The sequence below is a fragment of the Hylobates moloch genome, unplaced genomic scaffold, assembly GCF_009828535.3.
Source record: "Hylobates moloch isolate HMO894 unplaced genomic scaffold, HMol_V3 SCAFFOLD_8, whole genome shotgun sequence".
Lineage (NCBI taxonomy): Eukaryota > Metazoa > Chordata > Mammalia > Primates > Hylobatidae > Hylobates > Hylobates moloch.
In genome coordinates, this window is record NW_026652283.1 from 39,629,107 (window position 1) to 39,644,640 (window position 15,534).

Here is a 15,534-nt window from a genome sequence, read left to right on the forward strand (position 1 = left end):
ACTGGGACTATAGGCACATGACACCACGCCTGGCTGATTTTTGTAGTTTTAGTAGAGATGGGGTCTCACCATGTTGGCCAGGCTGGTCTTAAACTCCTAACCCCACGTGATCCACCTGCCTCAGCCTCCCAAAGTGCTGGAATTACAGGCACGAGCCGCCATGCCTGGCCTCAAAGACATTGTTTATGGGCAGTTTTCGGCAATACATCTATCTATATTACATTTAGGGGAAATCCTTACAAACTGATTATCTCATTAAAAATGTCATATAATCATCCCAAAGCTGATTCTGAATACCTACTGAATGCCTGGAATCATGCTATAGACTATGAGCAGAGAAGAAAGTAGATAACCCAAGTCCCTCCTTCAAGTTTATAGTACATGTATCTATTAGATATACATATGTTGACATATATTAATAAAAATGGATGCTCCTATATGTTTGTGTATACACACATAAGATATTACAAAGCAATAACTTGAACAAGTAACAACTGCACCACTAAGCTAAGCATCCCTACCTCTCATTTCCTCTCTTGACTCCTCATTCCCTCCCTCCTTGATTCTTAGGTAGGTATCCCTCCTCTGGGCTTAAGGCACTTTGGCCATCTTGCAGCCTCAGATATTATCCACAAATTTGTGGTTTTTTGTCACCAGACAAAGGTTCTTAAGAAGAAGGCCTGCTTCTGAGTATTCCTCTAGCACTAATAAAAGTACTCACCACATAAGTGAGTTTCAACAAATGCTTCTTAGAAATAAATGGGAAAAAATGAGGCAGAAAGGCCATCATCTACAGAGTAAGGATGTTCTTGGACTCCAACAGCACCCCCCTAATCTGCAGTGGTTGGTTATAGCTATCCTGCGGTGAGCTAACACTGCTATATCAAGAGCTAGTAAATGGAGTTTTCTTTCTCTTTTGAAAAATTCCAGAGTATATCAAGACCCCCAGCTGAAACCTGGTCAGTGACAAATAGAAAACAGTAGGACCTACCGAAATGGCTTTTCCCCTGTATGGGTTCGAATGTGCTTCCTCAGATCACTGAGTGTGGTGAAGTATTTGCTGCAGCCTTCAGATTCACAGTTAAACGTTTTCCCTGTGTGAAGCCTCTGATGTGCTTTCAGCCTGCAAAATATTCCAGAGAAATTCCCTTTGTCATAAATTTTTTCTTTTTTTTTCCCTGAGACAGAGTTTCGCTCTTGTCGCCCAGGCTGGAGTGCAATGGCACAGTCTTGGCTCACTGCAACCTCCTCCTCCTGGGTTCAAGCGATTCTCCTGCCTCAGCCTCCCAAGTAGCTGGGATTATGGGAGCCCACAACCATGCCTGGCTAATTTTTGTATTTTTAGTATGACGGAGTTTCACCAGGTTGGCCAGGCTGGTCTCGAACTCCTGACCTCAGGTGATCCGTCTGCCTCGGCCTCCCAAAGTGCTGGGATAACAGGCATGAGCCACTGCGCCTGGCCTCCCTTTGTCATAAAGTTCTACAGAGCCTCCCCATGCCAGCTTAATGTGCTTCAGGATCAAGTGCATAAGAATTCTATACCCATAACATATTAGTATCCAACATATTTTTCCCCAAAAGAAATGCAAAGAATAGCATAGTCGTATGAGTGTGACTCTGGAGACAGACTTCCTGGGATTCAAATCCTGACCCCACACCCTGCTTGGATGGGGAAACTTGAGCTAGTTATAGAACCCCTCTGTGCTTCCATTTACTTATCAGCTGTTGTGGGGACTAGCACTTAGAATCATGCCTAGCACACAGTGAGTACTTTTTAAGTGTTAGCTATTGTTATTTCTATTACTTTATACTCAATACTGAAGACTATTAAGTCTCCTGATACAAACGTGAAAAAGAGAATTGGCTACTGAATAGGCCACTCCCCATTTCTCAAGATAGAAAAGTCCTTCAAGCTGAGGTAGGACAGAAGCCTTAGTACAAAGATCCTGAGCCAAGGGGAGATAGTACTCTATGCCAAGCACTGAAATGCCCAGGCCAGAATGCTGCTCCATGAGATGCAAATCTAAACACAAATGCACTGTCGCTTCTAACCAGCCCAAGATATGTCCGTCTGTAAGTAATAAGTTTCTCTAATGCATTTTTAAAATTTTTTCTTTCATTTTCTGAGATCTGGCAGAAATGAATTTTACATAGTTGAACAAAGCTGCGCTCTTTTAAAGCCCTGAAAGTGAATAATTCTCCTCTGCAAGGGGAAAGAGCTCTGCAGTCACAAGGTCAAGGTCAGAGGCTGGCAGAGCACTGGAGACGAGACTGACCTGTACAGTGTGTTGAATGCCTTCTCGCAGCCCTGCACATCACACTCAAATGGCTTCTCCTTCGTGTGCACTCGCACGTGGATCCTGAGGCTGTAAGAGGTAAGGAAGGCTTTGCCACAGCCCTCCTGATTACAGACAAAGGTGTACTCTCCTCGGTGAGTCTTCTGGTGGGTTCGCAGGTTGCCTGCTGTGCTGTAGGTGCGGGGACAGCCCTCAAAGGTACATTGGTACCGCTTCACCTGGCAGACAGAAGACACCTCATCAACAGGACAAAAGAGCTGCCCAGGGCTTAACTCCCCCACCCAGAGCTCAGCTCCCAAGAGATGTTGTGGACAATACAACTGGGTTTTCATCTAAAACACAGAAAACAGCCTCTAGCAGCAAAGTGAAAAAACCTTATTGTTGATCAAATCATACCTGGACAACACATAATGATTTATGGGGAAGAAATAAGTCTATATGTAGATGAATATTCTAAATGAATATAAGAATGTTTTCAGACTCTATATACATGTATCCACTAAAAGTACACTATACTGTTACGGCTACCTGTATTCAAATAAGATCTTAACTTTGTTTTAAGGCTTGACTAAACACCCTGACCTCCAGAACTACAACTTGATTAGAATTGACCAATATTAAATTGAGTTTAAAACATCTGGAAATTTACATACTTAATCATCAAACATATTTCCCTAGATTGTTTCCACTGCATATTTTCAAGCCTACAAAATGACAACATATTGCAAATTTCTTGGAAGATGTGGTGATGTGATAATTCTCAAACTGCCAGCCTCTTGTTTCCTTTCACTATCAAACTTCTTGAAAGGTGAGTCAATTCTTCACCTCATGGTAGAAGGCTAAGAAAAAAAAAAAAGCTGCTTCTCCGACAAATATCAAATGGCAGATGACTCTAGTGCAGTGGAGGGCCTGGAATGGGAGGGCCAGCAGCTTCCTCAGAGACTTTGTTTGGCAGGGATATTGGGGCCAGGGTCATGGCTGTGGTTGGCCTGGAGCCAGGGCTGAGGCCATGGAGCTCTCAGAGGCAAGGCTGAAAACGAGGAGTGGATGCCCATCACCAAGCTGGGCTGCCTGGTCCAGGACATGAAGATCAAGTCCCTGGAGAAGGTCTAGCTCTTCTCCCTGCCCATGAAGGAGTCTGAGATCATTGACTTTTTGCTGGGGTCACCTCTCGAGGATGAGGTTTTGAAGACTACACCTCTGCAAAAGCAGACCCGCGCTGGCCAGCACACCAGGTTCAAGGCCATCGGGGACTACAGTGGCCACATCGGTCTGGATGTTCAGTGCTCCAAGGAGGTTGCCAATGCCATCCAAGGGGCCATGATCCTGGTCAAGCTCTCCACTGTTCCTGTTTGGAGAGGCCACTAGGGGAACAAGATCAGCAAGCCCCACGCCATCCCCTGCAAGGTGACAGGCTGCTATGGCTCTGTGCTGGTGCGCCTTATCCCTCCCCCACCCCACCCAAGGCAATGGTATATCATCTTGGCCCGTGCCCAGGAAACAGCTGCTGATGGCTGGTATTGACAACTGCTACACCTCTGCCAGGGGCTGCACTGCTACCCTGGACAACTTCACCAAAGCCACCCTTTAGGCCATCTCTAAGACCTATAGCTACCTGACCCCTGATCTCTGCAAAAAGACTGTATTCACCAAGTCTCCCTGTCAGGAATTCACTGACCACCTCATCAAGACCCACACCACAGTCTCTGTGCAGAGGACCCAGGCTCCAACTGTGGCTATAACACAGGAATTTTACACAAGAAAAATAAAGTGAATCGAGCCTGTTTAAAAAAAAAAAAAAAAAGAAGGAGGCAGGGTGTGGTGACTCATGCTTATAATCCCATCACTTTGGGAGGCCAAGGCAGGAGGATCACATGAGGCCAGGAGTTTGAGACAACCCGGGCAACACAGCAAGACCCTGTCTCTACCAACAACAAACAAAACCACAAAATCAGCCCAGCATGGTGACACGTGCCTATAGTTCCAGCTATTTGAGAAGCTGAGGTAAGATTGCTTGAGCCCAGAAGTTCAAGGTTACAGTGAGCTATGATTGCTACTGCATGCCAGCTTGGTAGACAGAACCAGACCTGGCCTCAAAAAAGAAAAAAAAGGGGGAAGAAAAACTAGATAAACAGTAATAGAAATAAAAATATTAATAAAGAAAATACCAGCCTGGGCAACATGGCAAAACCTCATCTCTACAAAAAACACAAAAGTTAGCCAGGCATGGTGGCACATGCCTATAGTCCCAGCACTTAGGAGGCTGAGGTGGGAAGATCAGTTGAGCCTGGAAGGCTGAGGCTGCAGTGAGCTGTGATCACACCACTGGACTCCAGCCTAGATGACAGAAATAATAATAATAATAATAACATTTTGGGCTGGATGATTTAGAAAACAAAGAAAAAAAGAAAAAGTATTTTTAAAAATTTAAAAAATGGCAGTTGACACCACTTCCATCAATGCCCACGTATTTCTTAACCAGTTGGCAAGATGGCTTCACTGTATGAAATTATTCTCTTAACTTCCCGGTAGTTAAACTCTTTCGTCCTTCCCTATTTTCCTTGACTATTCGCAAACATATCTCATTGATGATGCCCTCAATGTCTGAAAACTTGTCCTTCACAACACAGTAATGCCTTGGGGCACTCTTTTACTCCTTCTCTGAGATACTTCTTTCCCTTAACCTCTAAGTGTAGGTGTAGGGATTCCAAATTTTGTCTCTCATCTCCCAAAGATTCCTTGTATCTATACTGATGTGGTAGAAGAAGCACTAGACTTGGCAGCAGAAGACTGAATTCTGGCACTTCTGTTCAACATAATTTTTTTTTTTTTTTTTGAGACAGAGAAACCAAGAACAATGATGTCACCGGAGCTAAAGGAAAAAGGGTCTCAAGGAAACACGATCAACATGTTAAATGTCAGAGAAAACAAGGAAGATAAAGACTGGGGAAGTGACTGGATCCAGCAGCTAGGAATTCACTAATGACTTAGCAAGACTAGTTTCAGCAGACTGCTGGGGTCAGGGTCCGGATGCAGGTGACTAAATGAAAGGTGAAGTGGAGGTAGAGGCTAGAGATGAAGTATGGCAGCAGAAGTGAACTCCTGAGTTGATAAAGTTTTTTTGTTTTTGTTTTTAAGAGACAGGGTCTTTGTTGCCCAGGCTAGAGTGCAGTGGTGTATTCACAGCTCACTGTAACTTCAAACTCTTGGGCCCAAGTGACCCTCCCTCCTCATCCTCCATAGTAGCTGGGACTACAGGCACATGCCACCACACCCAGCTGATTTTTAAATGTTTTGCTATGTTGCCCAGGTTGGTCTGCAACTCCCAGCCCCAAGCAGTCCTCCTGCCTCGGCATCCCAAAGCAATGGGACTACAGGCTTAAGCCACCATGCCTGGCCTGGTTTTTTTTTTTTTAAAGTAAGTCAGTTCTTGAACATATTTGGAGGCAGAAAAGTCCTGGAAGAAGGAGAAGTTGAGGATTTAAGGAGAAAAATAAAGAAGAGAAAGATTCAAAAGCCCAGGAGGAGGGGAAAGCCTCAGGTAGGAGAGGGACATTCAGTTTCAGAGAAGAGATTTGAGATAAGCATGAGTGTGACTCAAGGATGGACAAAGTTTTCTGTAAAGGACTAAACAAAAAATAGTTTAGGCTTTGTGGGCCTTATGGTCTGTGTCACTAGTCACCTCTGCATGTTAAAGTAGCAACAGACAATACGTAAATGAACCAGCAAGGCTCTGTTTCAAAAACGTTATTTATGGACACTAAAATTTGAATTTCATATATCATGATATACCCTTATGATTTAAAAAAAATCATCTAAAAATGTAAAAATCATTCTTAGGCTCAAGGGCTGTGCAAAAACAAGTAACTGGATGGATTTGGCCTGTGGGCCACAGTATGCTAACCTCTGAAACCTGTGGGGGTAGGGTAGTAGGGAGGGCCCCTACTCCTCCTGTCTCCCCTCCCACCCCTCCCGCATCCGTCCAACCCCCATCTGATCTTGCACAAGTCTTTAGGGTCCTTAGTCAAGTGCTCTCACCTGTTCATTGTGTTCTCTTTCCACTGCTACACAGGAGAAGCTCCATAAATATTTGTTAAACTGAATTCCTTACTGAACCACTACTCCAGGCATTCTTCTCATGTCTCAGGACCTAGTTTTGCAGTCATTTGTTGCCAGATTAAGTCTAAAACAGTTTTCCACACATTCCATCTCTCTGCTCAAATGATAAAGTCCCAATTCCTTAGCCTAACATTCAAAGATCTTTCCAGGGCTGCTTCTGTCTTCTATCACATTACTCGGTAAGCAGCCAAACAGAAGACTCTGTCTGGCCTATAAGCAACAGTACACTCTTACCCATTTGCAAGACTGAATTCCTACTTCCCTGACTTTGTTCTCTCCTTCTTCTCTACTGGATATGCCTAGTTCCTTTCTTCTCCGCTTTTCTGAGTCCTTCTCTTCCTTTAACGCAAGCCTCAGGAACTACAAGCTCCTTCACCATCATTCCATGTCTACATGACAGTGCCCTTCTCTAAATGCCAGTAATACTTACTATACCACTCATTTGACACTTAGTTTATACTGTTAATTATTGTCTCATGCATATATTGTGACTTCCCATCAAGACTAAAAACCTCTTTGGTGCTGCCAGATAGAGAATTGAAAATGATCACTCACCACTAAGGAGAACTGGGACTGTGGATGCTGGGATAAAGGAGTCTGCATGTCTCAATCATAAAGCTTACAACAATGCTGAATGATAAGAGCAGAATTTCACTCTTAAGATGCTACAGCTGTTGTTAACTTTATAAGTAACTGCAATAAATAATTAACTACCCCCTCCTGTCTCCCTGCCCTGCCAAACTCTACTCCCATCCATGTTTTTTCATTTGCACAATTCGAGCCTCCACTAAATGACCCTTCCTCTAGGAACTCTTCCTGATTGACCCTTACTTCTATCCCAAACTAGAACAGGTATCCTAATGATAGGTTTTCAGGGCTTCCTGTAAAGCACATGATAAAATTAAGATGCAATAATTACATGATTAAACCATTTACATCTTTATGTTTCATGGCTAGGCACAACAGTATCTGAAAAACAACAGGCACTAAATAAATATTTGTCCAATTAAATGAGTGAATAGCTACTTCCCGGCTGGACTGTAAGCTGCATGAGAGCAGGGACCACGTTTATCCTGTTCACTGACCCAACTTCCGGGACTAGCCTTGTGGAGAAGTGGCGCTTGATTTATATTTTTTGAATGAATGAACAAATGAACAAAACCAGTGGGACTGAAAAGGTAGTGACAAGACTACAAGTGGCATGTGACAAAGGAATAGTTTCAAGGAGAATGGTCAAGTAGGTCAAATGTAACAGAGACGATTGATAAAACACCTCTTGGACTTAGCTGACTCACAAAGTCATAATTGCCTCAGCACAACCAGCTTCACTGGAATGGTAGGAACAGAAGTGAGAATGTGAGACAATGAATATCAACTACACTTTCCAGAAACTTGGCTGAGGAGAGAAAGGCGGGGGGGCGGGGGATGGATAGCAAGTTAGAAAAGGACACAGATTGGGGAAAGTATTTGTTTGATTTTTATTGATTGATTGATTGATTGAATAGACGGAGTTTCTCTCTGTCACCTAGGCTGAATGCAGTGGCATGATCTCAGCTCACTACAGCCTCAACCTCCTGGGCTCAAGCAGTCTATTTCAGCCTCTTGAGTAGCTGGGACTATAGGTATGTAGCACCATGCCTGGCTAATTTTTGTATTTTTTGTAGAGATGAGGTCTCACTATGTTAGGCCAGGCTGGTTGGGAACTCCTGGCCTCAAATAAATTTCTCACCTCAGCCTCCCAACATGTTGGAATTACAGGTATGAGCCACCACACCTGGCCTGAAAATATTTGTATTTAAAAGTGGGGGAGACAGTTGACTGTCAAAGCAAATGCATGCTCCCCCCATAAAATGCTGAATAAATGAGTAATCTCTTGGCTCATTTGGAGGGAGAAGTCACTATTCTGTGTCTTTCAGAATCATTTTAAAATAGCACAAAATTTCACAAAAAGGGAAAACTAAACCTCCTCAAACTGGATCAGAGCAGGAAGTTGCAAAAACGTGTAGGTTTTCATGGTTACATACAGGAGGTATTGCAACATTTGGAACATTGCAATACAACTAAGGTTTATCATTCATACATCCTAAAAATTATGTTCCAGAAATTATACTGTCCTGGGTGCTAGGAATACAAAAAAAAAATTGTCCCTACTCTCAAAGAGCTCAAAGTCAAAAGGAGAATCAGACAAGAACAATATGGTTTGAGAAGTTTTACTGATAACAGATATTCAGCATACTATGGGAATATATCAAAGAAACATCTAAATTAGACTTCAATGACCTTAGAAAGGCTTCTTGAAGGTGGTGATCCCCAACCTGAATTTAAAGACATGAGCAGCTGAGTGATGGAGTGAGACTCCACTTAAAAAAAAAAAAAAAAAGGAACGAGAGTATCTATAATATGAACTTAATGTCACTAAAAAAAAAAAAAGTGTTCCTCCAAAAGCGCTTCAGGCTCTAAGCATAACTTTGATCTTCCTGAGTGGCCTCAAACAGCTGTCGATTACCCTGTTAGGGAACATGGAGGGAGCACAGGTTAGGTGCACTGAGGATAGCATCTCATGCTAGTAACGGGCACAAAGTAGGAGCTTTCAGAGAACTGATGCTGATTTACAAAGCATTCTGAGCAGTTCTAGAATACAGAAATATTTAACAAAGATGACTGCCTTGTTAAGGTAACAGAATCAGAGAAGAAAGGTGAATGGGATAAGCAAAAGTGAGAAAATTAAACACTGTGACCCCAGAAGGCAAAAATTTAAAAAAAATAGAGAAAGAAAAAAGTCAACACCTGTGGAAAGAAAAAGAAAAAAGAAAAAAGTCTGGGTTTTTCCTAGAGGAAAAGAAAGTGAAAGTGAGAAGCAGATTTTACACACATTTACAGCCCCCTATTCCACAAGAGAGTTCCTGCTTCTGGGCACCTAGCACATGAACATTCTCATAAATAAATGACCGGCCTGGCTGTTATGGCTGTAGAAACTGCCTTTTCCTCCCCATCACTAGGGACTTCCCTTCCCTCTCCGGGTCGGACTCCGTTCCCTACACCGGCACTGGTATCATTGGTTCTCCATAATGGACAACCAAAAAGCTCAGAAATATAAGAACCCTGAAGACCTCATTTCGACAGGCCTCCCATTCCCCACCATGAGCTGACTTCATCCAGCTGCTCCCCACACCTCAAACCTTTACCCTTACAGAACAAGTGCTGCTGTCCCTTCATTTCTTAGCCCTTTTCACAGCCAACAGGTCTCAATACCTGATTCTTGTATCTTTGCAAAAGTGGTGTGTGATGGTAGAAAGCATAGGCTTTGGCATCCAGAAAGTCCTCAGTTCAAATCTCGGTTCTACCAGTTGCTAGTTGTGTGTTTCTAAGCGTCAGTTTGTCATCTGTAAAATGGGGGCTAATAGTATCTATGTTATAGGATTGCTATGAAAATTAAATACAAAACTATATTAAAGCCCATAACATAGTGATTGGTACATAGCAGGTATTCAACAGCCAGCCATCTTCCTCTCTCCACCACCATTGCTGGCATAATAGAAGTCCTCATTCTTTGAGAGCCCTTAGCTCTGCCTGGTGCCCCAAATGCCCACCATGGAAATAATTTTCAGTGAACTGATACTAAGTCAAAGGAAGCCAAGTATAAGAGAGAGGAGTGGCAAGAGCTGGTATCCACAGAACGCCTGCAGGGGACTACAAACAGGTTCTCATTTTAAAACACTGTTGTATGGGCCAGTGAGGTGGCTCATGCCTGTAAGTGCTCACCTAGCACTTTGGGAGGCTGAGGTGGGAGGATCGCTTGAGCCCAGAAGTTCGAGACCAGCATGGGCAACATAGCAAGACCTCGACTCTCCAAAAAAATAAGAAATTAGCCAGGTGTGGTGGCTGAGGTGGGAGGATCGCTTGAGCTGGTGAGGTCAAGGCTGCAGTGAGCTATAATCACTCCACTACACTCAGCTTGGGTGACAAAGTGAGACCCTGTCTCAAAAAAATTAAATGAATAAAAACAGTTACAAATGGTGGTTTATGTTCCGTGGCAGTATTAATACAACAGTTCAGCTAATTAGGGGTTACCAAGATTTCTATGGGCTATCCTGGAACCTAATCACAATTTATATGTAAGCTTGTCTCAAGGAGAAAACACCTCCCAAAGAGTGCCTAACAAAGAACATTTTAAGCTCTTGTTAAACTGGACATTACCTCTTTACCTCCTTCAAGAACCATGGGGGCCTATGAGGAAAAGAAAGCAAATGAACATCCAGCGAACAATCATGATGCACCAGACACTATGCTAAATGTTTTATACATATTACATATGAATAAATCTCATTTAATCTTCACAAAATGCAATGGGATATTTTTATTTCAATTTTATGAAAAAGGAAACAGAGCAGCTTGCCCAAGGCCACACAGCTAGTACATAACAGAACAAAGCTGGAACCTAGGTTGAAACTATCCCTTTGCACATCATAGAAGAAACGAGTAAGCCTGATTTAAATAAGAGGGGAAAAAAATAAAATTCAGGTTCTTTTGCCAATGTCATATAATAGCAAAATGTTGGCAGTACTTAACATGTACAACCTATGTAAAATGTAAATCGAGACCTATAATTCCTATAGCACCAAGTTTGAAACCCAATTATACACAAAACCAGTCTAGTCCCTTTTCCAGGCCAGTGGACCTGAGTGATGGAAATGCTGATTACTAAGGAGAGGTACATAATACACATGCAGACATACTGATAAAATGGCTTCATATGGGGGTAAATGGAAAATGCTTCTTGCTCTGTATTCCTACAGAGCCTCACACTTACAAGCCATCAGAGTTCATAAGGGAACCTGCGAAGAAATGTAATCACAGGACGCAAAGACTAAAAAGTGGGTAGTTCCCCTCTAGGAGAGTCAACAACATCTTCGTTTGTCTAACTGGATCATTCCACTGCCTGAGGAATTTATAATGAGGCATGAGATTGGAACTAGGTCTCCCAAAGTAAAGGACATATATTGCAGAAAGGCTCCAAAACACTGGAGTCAGATTTTTCCTGTTATTCTTATACTTAAAATCTGTCACACTAAAAGAAATAACTCTCCTCTTGGAATGCCACTGGCCATGCAATTAGTTCATGTGTCTAGAAACAATATACCAAGCAGCCTAAAAACATTGCTGTAGGCCAGGCACAGCGGCTCACACCTGTAATTCCAGCACTGTGGGAGGCCAAGGCGGGTGGATCACCTGAGGTCAGGAGTTCAAGACCAGCCTGACCAAGAAGGTGAAACCCCATCTCTACTAAAAATACAAAATTTAGCCAGGCCTAGTGGCACATGCCTGTAATCCTGGCTACTTGGGAGGCTGAGACAGGAGAATCTCTTGAACCCTGGAGGCGGAGGTTGCAGTGAGCCAAGATTGTGCCACTGTACTCCAGCCTGGGCAACAGAACAAGACTTCATCTCAAAAAAAAAAAAAAAATTGCTGTAACTGTGCATGTTGGTAGAAAATGATACCTTTCCTAATCAATGTGCTGGAATACTTTGGTGCATCATGTAGAATAAATTTGGCATATGATTCCTAGGGTTTTTTCACACTCCTTGGCCAACTACTCTATAGAAAACTGACAAGGTCAGTTAGCCATGGAGGATACATCACGTCACCAATGTAGTTCAGACAGAGGTAGATGAACAGGTAACTAGACCATCCTGGCAGGTTCTCTGGAAGGGCACAGATTCAAGAACGGACTGCACAAACCAACTAAAGAAAACACAGTTGCCAGGTGTGGTAGCTCATGCCTTTAATCCAGAGGCTAAGGAGGGAGAATTGGTTGAGGCCAGAAGTTCCAGGTTACAGTGAGCTATGATCATGGCCTGGGCAAACATAGCAAGACCCAGTGTCTTAAAAAAATAAAATAAAATACGTAAACAAACAAACAAACAAACAAACAACAAGACACAGCTGCTTAGAGACTTGGAGTAGAAAGGCCTTAAAGGGCCAGACATGGTGGCTCACGCCGGTAATCACAACACTTTGGGAGGCCAAGGTGGAAGGATTGCGTGAGCCCAGGAGTTTGGAACCAGCCCATAGTGAGACCCCTCTCTACCAAAACAACAACCAAAAAGTAGCCGGCACAGTAGCACATGCCTGTGGTCCCAGCTACTGTGGAGGCTGAGGTGGCAGGACGGCTTGAGCCTGGGAGGTTAAGGCTGCAGTGAGCCATGATTGTCCCACTGTACTCCAGCCTGACTACAGAATGGAACCCTGTCTCAACCAAAAAAAAAAAAGCTTTTGTTTTTAGGCAGAATGAAAATATTTTGATTAGAAACTTTGCAAGCTGGCCAAGTGCCATGGCTCATTCCTATAATCCCAGCACTTTGGGAGGTCGAGGCAGGAGGATTGCTTGAGCCCAGGACTTTGAGGTTACAGTGAGCTACGATCCCACCACTGTAATCACTCCAACCTGTGTGACAGAGTGAGACCCTGTCTCAAGAAAGAAAGGAAAGAAGAAAGACAGAAAGGGAAAAGAAGGAAGGAAGGAAGGAAAGGAGGGAGGAAGGGAATGAGAGAGAGAAAGAGAGAAAAAAGGAAGAGAGAGAGAAAGAAAGAGAGAGAGAGAGATCTCAAAGCTACCAAATCAGTAGGGAGACAGTAATGAAGTAACCAGTATGAGAATAAGATACGTGAAATCTGAGTCAGAATGGCCAGCGGCCTTGTGGTAGGAAAAGACTATCCGTGGCAAGGTTCTGGTTGGTTTATTTTTTTCACAAGACAAGCATGAAGAAAAGAAAATGAAGTAATAGGTAAGCCAACTCCACACTATATGAAACAATGAAAAAACCAGCAGTAAACAGGAAATTCAGGCTAAAATGTGACTCAGAAAATAAGCTGCTTGGGAAGCCAAGAAGACCAACTAGCTATCAAATGATTTGATTTCTCAAGAGTAACACCTGTGCATGGAGGGAAACGAAAAAAACAAAAACCAAGCTGAAAAAAACGAAAGGAAAAGGAGTAAGGAAGAGCTAAAGGATCATGAAGTCTGTTATCGAGTAGTCATAAACATCAGCCTCTTCAGGCCAAATAAGTGGATTTTAATGCCAAAATAAAATCACTGCCAGAACAAAAGCTAAGCTAAGACAGTGCTTCAGGAAGGCAAGCCTCCTGAATGTCTAGTCATTAAGCAAGATTTTCAAAGACTAAAGCTACTGCTACTTCTCCTTCAATCTCCACCCAACCCCAAACCTACTGATTTCAAGAATATAGCATCTTCCACAAAGGTCTCATGGATAGCATGGAAAAATGTGGGTGGGAGGAAAGTGGAGCGATCTAAATCCCCAGCAAACTCAACAAAGTGCTCATAATATCCTTGACCCTGTGCTATTCAATATGATTATCAATGACCTGAAGACATGAATGGCAAACCAGACTTGCAAATAGAATAAACCAATTTGAATAGTACAAAGTGGAAAAGTGACAGCTTTTCACTGATTGCATAATCATTCCCTCTGTACCATCTCCTCCTCTTCTGCCTAGATCAGCATTTCCCAAAATGTGTTCCACAAAACACTGATCCCTGGAAATTAGATCTGAAAAATGGTTTCTCAAGTTTAAAGCATTTTGAAAAATTCTGTGTTTTCTTCCTTCTTAGTTGTTGGCACATCAAAGGCTCTGAGAAGTCCTAATCAACAAATTTCTGTCTTGGTTTAACTTAATGTTTCCCGAACATTCGCTCATGAAACACTTTCACACAGTAATCATTAATGGAGGATGGCCTAAAGTTTAGGTCCTAAACCATGTCCAAATTACCTATGCTAAACAAAAATGATTCAATCCCCTTGAGTTAGCTACTACTGCCTCATCACTCTTCTTCCTCTAACTACCAAACTTATTTAAAAAAAAAAAAAAGCCAACTTGACATTTCCTGCCTCCTGTTTCCTCATCACTCACTACTTCTTCATCACTCAAAACCTGGCTTCAGCCCCAGTGCTCTGCTGCAAGTCTTCTCACGATATGTGAACAACCGCACAACCAGCAGAACTAATGGCTTCTTTGGGGCTCCTCAATCCCTCTGCAGGGTCACACAGGAATATTCTCATTTGTTGACACTCTCTTCCTTCAGCTTCCACAACACTGCAGTCGACCCATCTCTTTGACTACTGTGATCTTCTTGGGTTCCTCTTTCTCTTTCCAACCCTTAAATTCTCAGGCCAACTCTTACTTCTCCCTTAAGTAAACTACCCACAGTTTGAAGGCCCCTTTCTACTACTATTCTAACTCCAAACCATTTCTCTGACCTCAGATACACGTTTCCAATGAGCTTTCTATTTGTTCATGTTACTTTTCTCCAAGGACTATACGTTCAATACACTCCTACCAAACTCATTAATTACCCCACCAAAACTTTTTCCTTTTCCCGTCTTTCTTGATTCCTATGAATGGGATCACCATTTGGAGGGTGGGGGAAGCAGAGTTAGCCACTTTCTCCTCAGCATGCACACAGCACTTCGAATATACCTCTGTTAAAATATCTACCGCAATGGACCCTTAACTGCTTAACTCTTCACCTAGATTTGAAGCTCCATCAAAAAGCTGTGCTAAGACACAGCAGAAACTCAACAGATTTGGGAAAATGGATGAATCCTTTCAATCAACATGATTCAAAACCTTTTTTTTTTTTTTTTGAAACAGATTCTCACTTTGTTGCCCAGGCTGGAATGCAGTGGCACAATCATGGCTCACCGCACCCTCTGCCCTCTGGGTTCAAGTGATTCTCCTGCCTCAGCCTCCCAAGTAGCTGGGACTACAGGCATGCACCACCACAACCGGCTAATTTTTGTATTTTTAGTAGAGACAGGGTTTCACCATGTTGGCCAGGCTGGTCTAGAGCTCCAGACCTCAACTGATCCACCTGCCTTGGCCTCCGAAAGTGCTGGGATTACAGGCATGAGCCACTGTGCCTGGCCTATTCAAAACCTTTGAATCATGCCCAACTCATGGCTCATTCATCAAACTCCAATAACATGTACGAAGTTCTCTCGTACTTCTACAAAAGCCCTTGATTCTTCCCACGAACAAAGCCACTATCCTTTTTCAGATTTAAATGAAACCCCAAATATAAACTACAACTGTCTCCCAA

At 42.9% G+C, this 15,534-nt stretch overlaps 1 protein-coding gene across 4 annotated transcripts in view; it reads right to left on the reverse strand.

Moving 5' to 3' along the window:
• Positions 1–15,534, reverse strand: part of MTF1 (metal regulatory transcription factor 1) — a 44,147-nt gene that overhangs the window by 22,149 nt on the left and 6,464 nt on the right. For all 4 annotated transcript variants that reach the window (XM_032160301.2, XM_058443578.1, XM_058443577.1 and 1 more), the window contains exons 3-4: positions 2,277–2,515; positions 992–1,123 (exon numbers count right to left, since the gene is read on the reverse strand). In XM_032160301.2, coding sequence (XP_032016192.1) covers positions 992–1,123; positions 2,277–2,515 — 371 coding nt within the window. The remainder of the gene's footprint in view (positions 1–991; positions 1,124–2,276; positions 2,516–15,534) is intronic.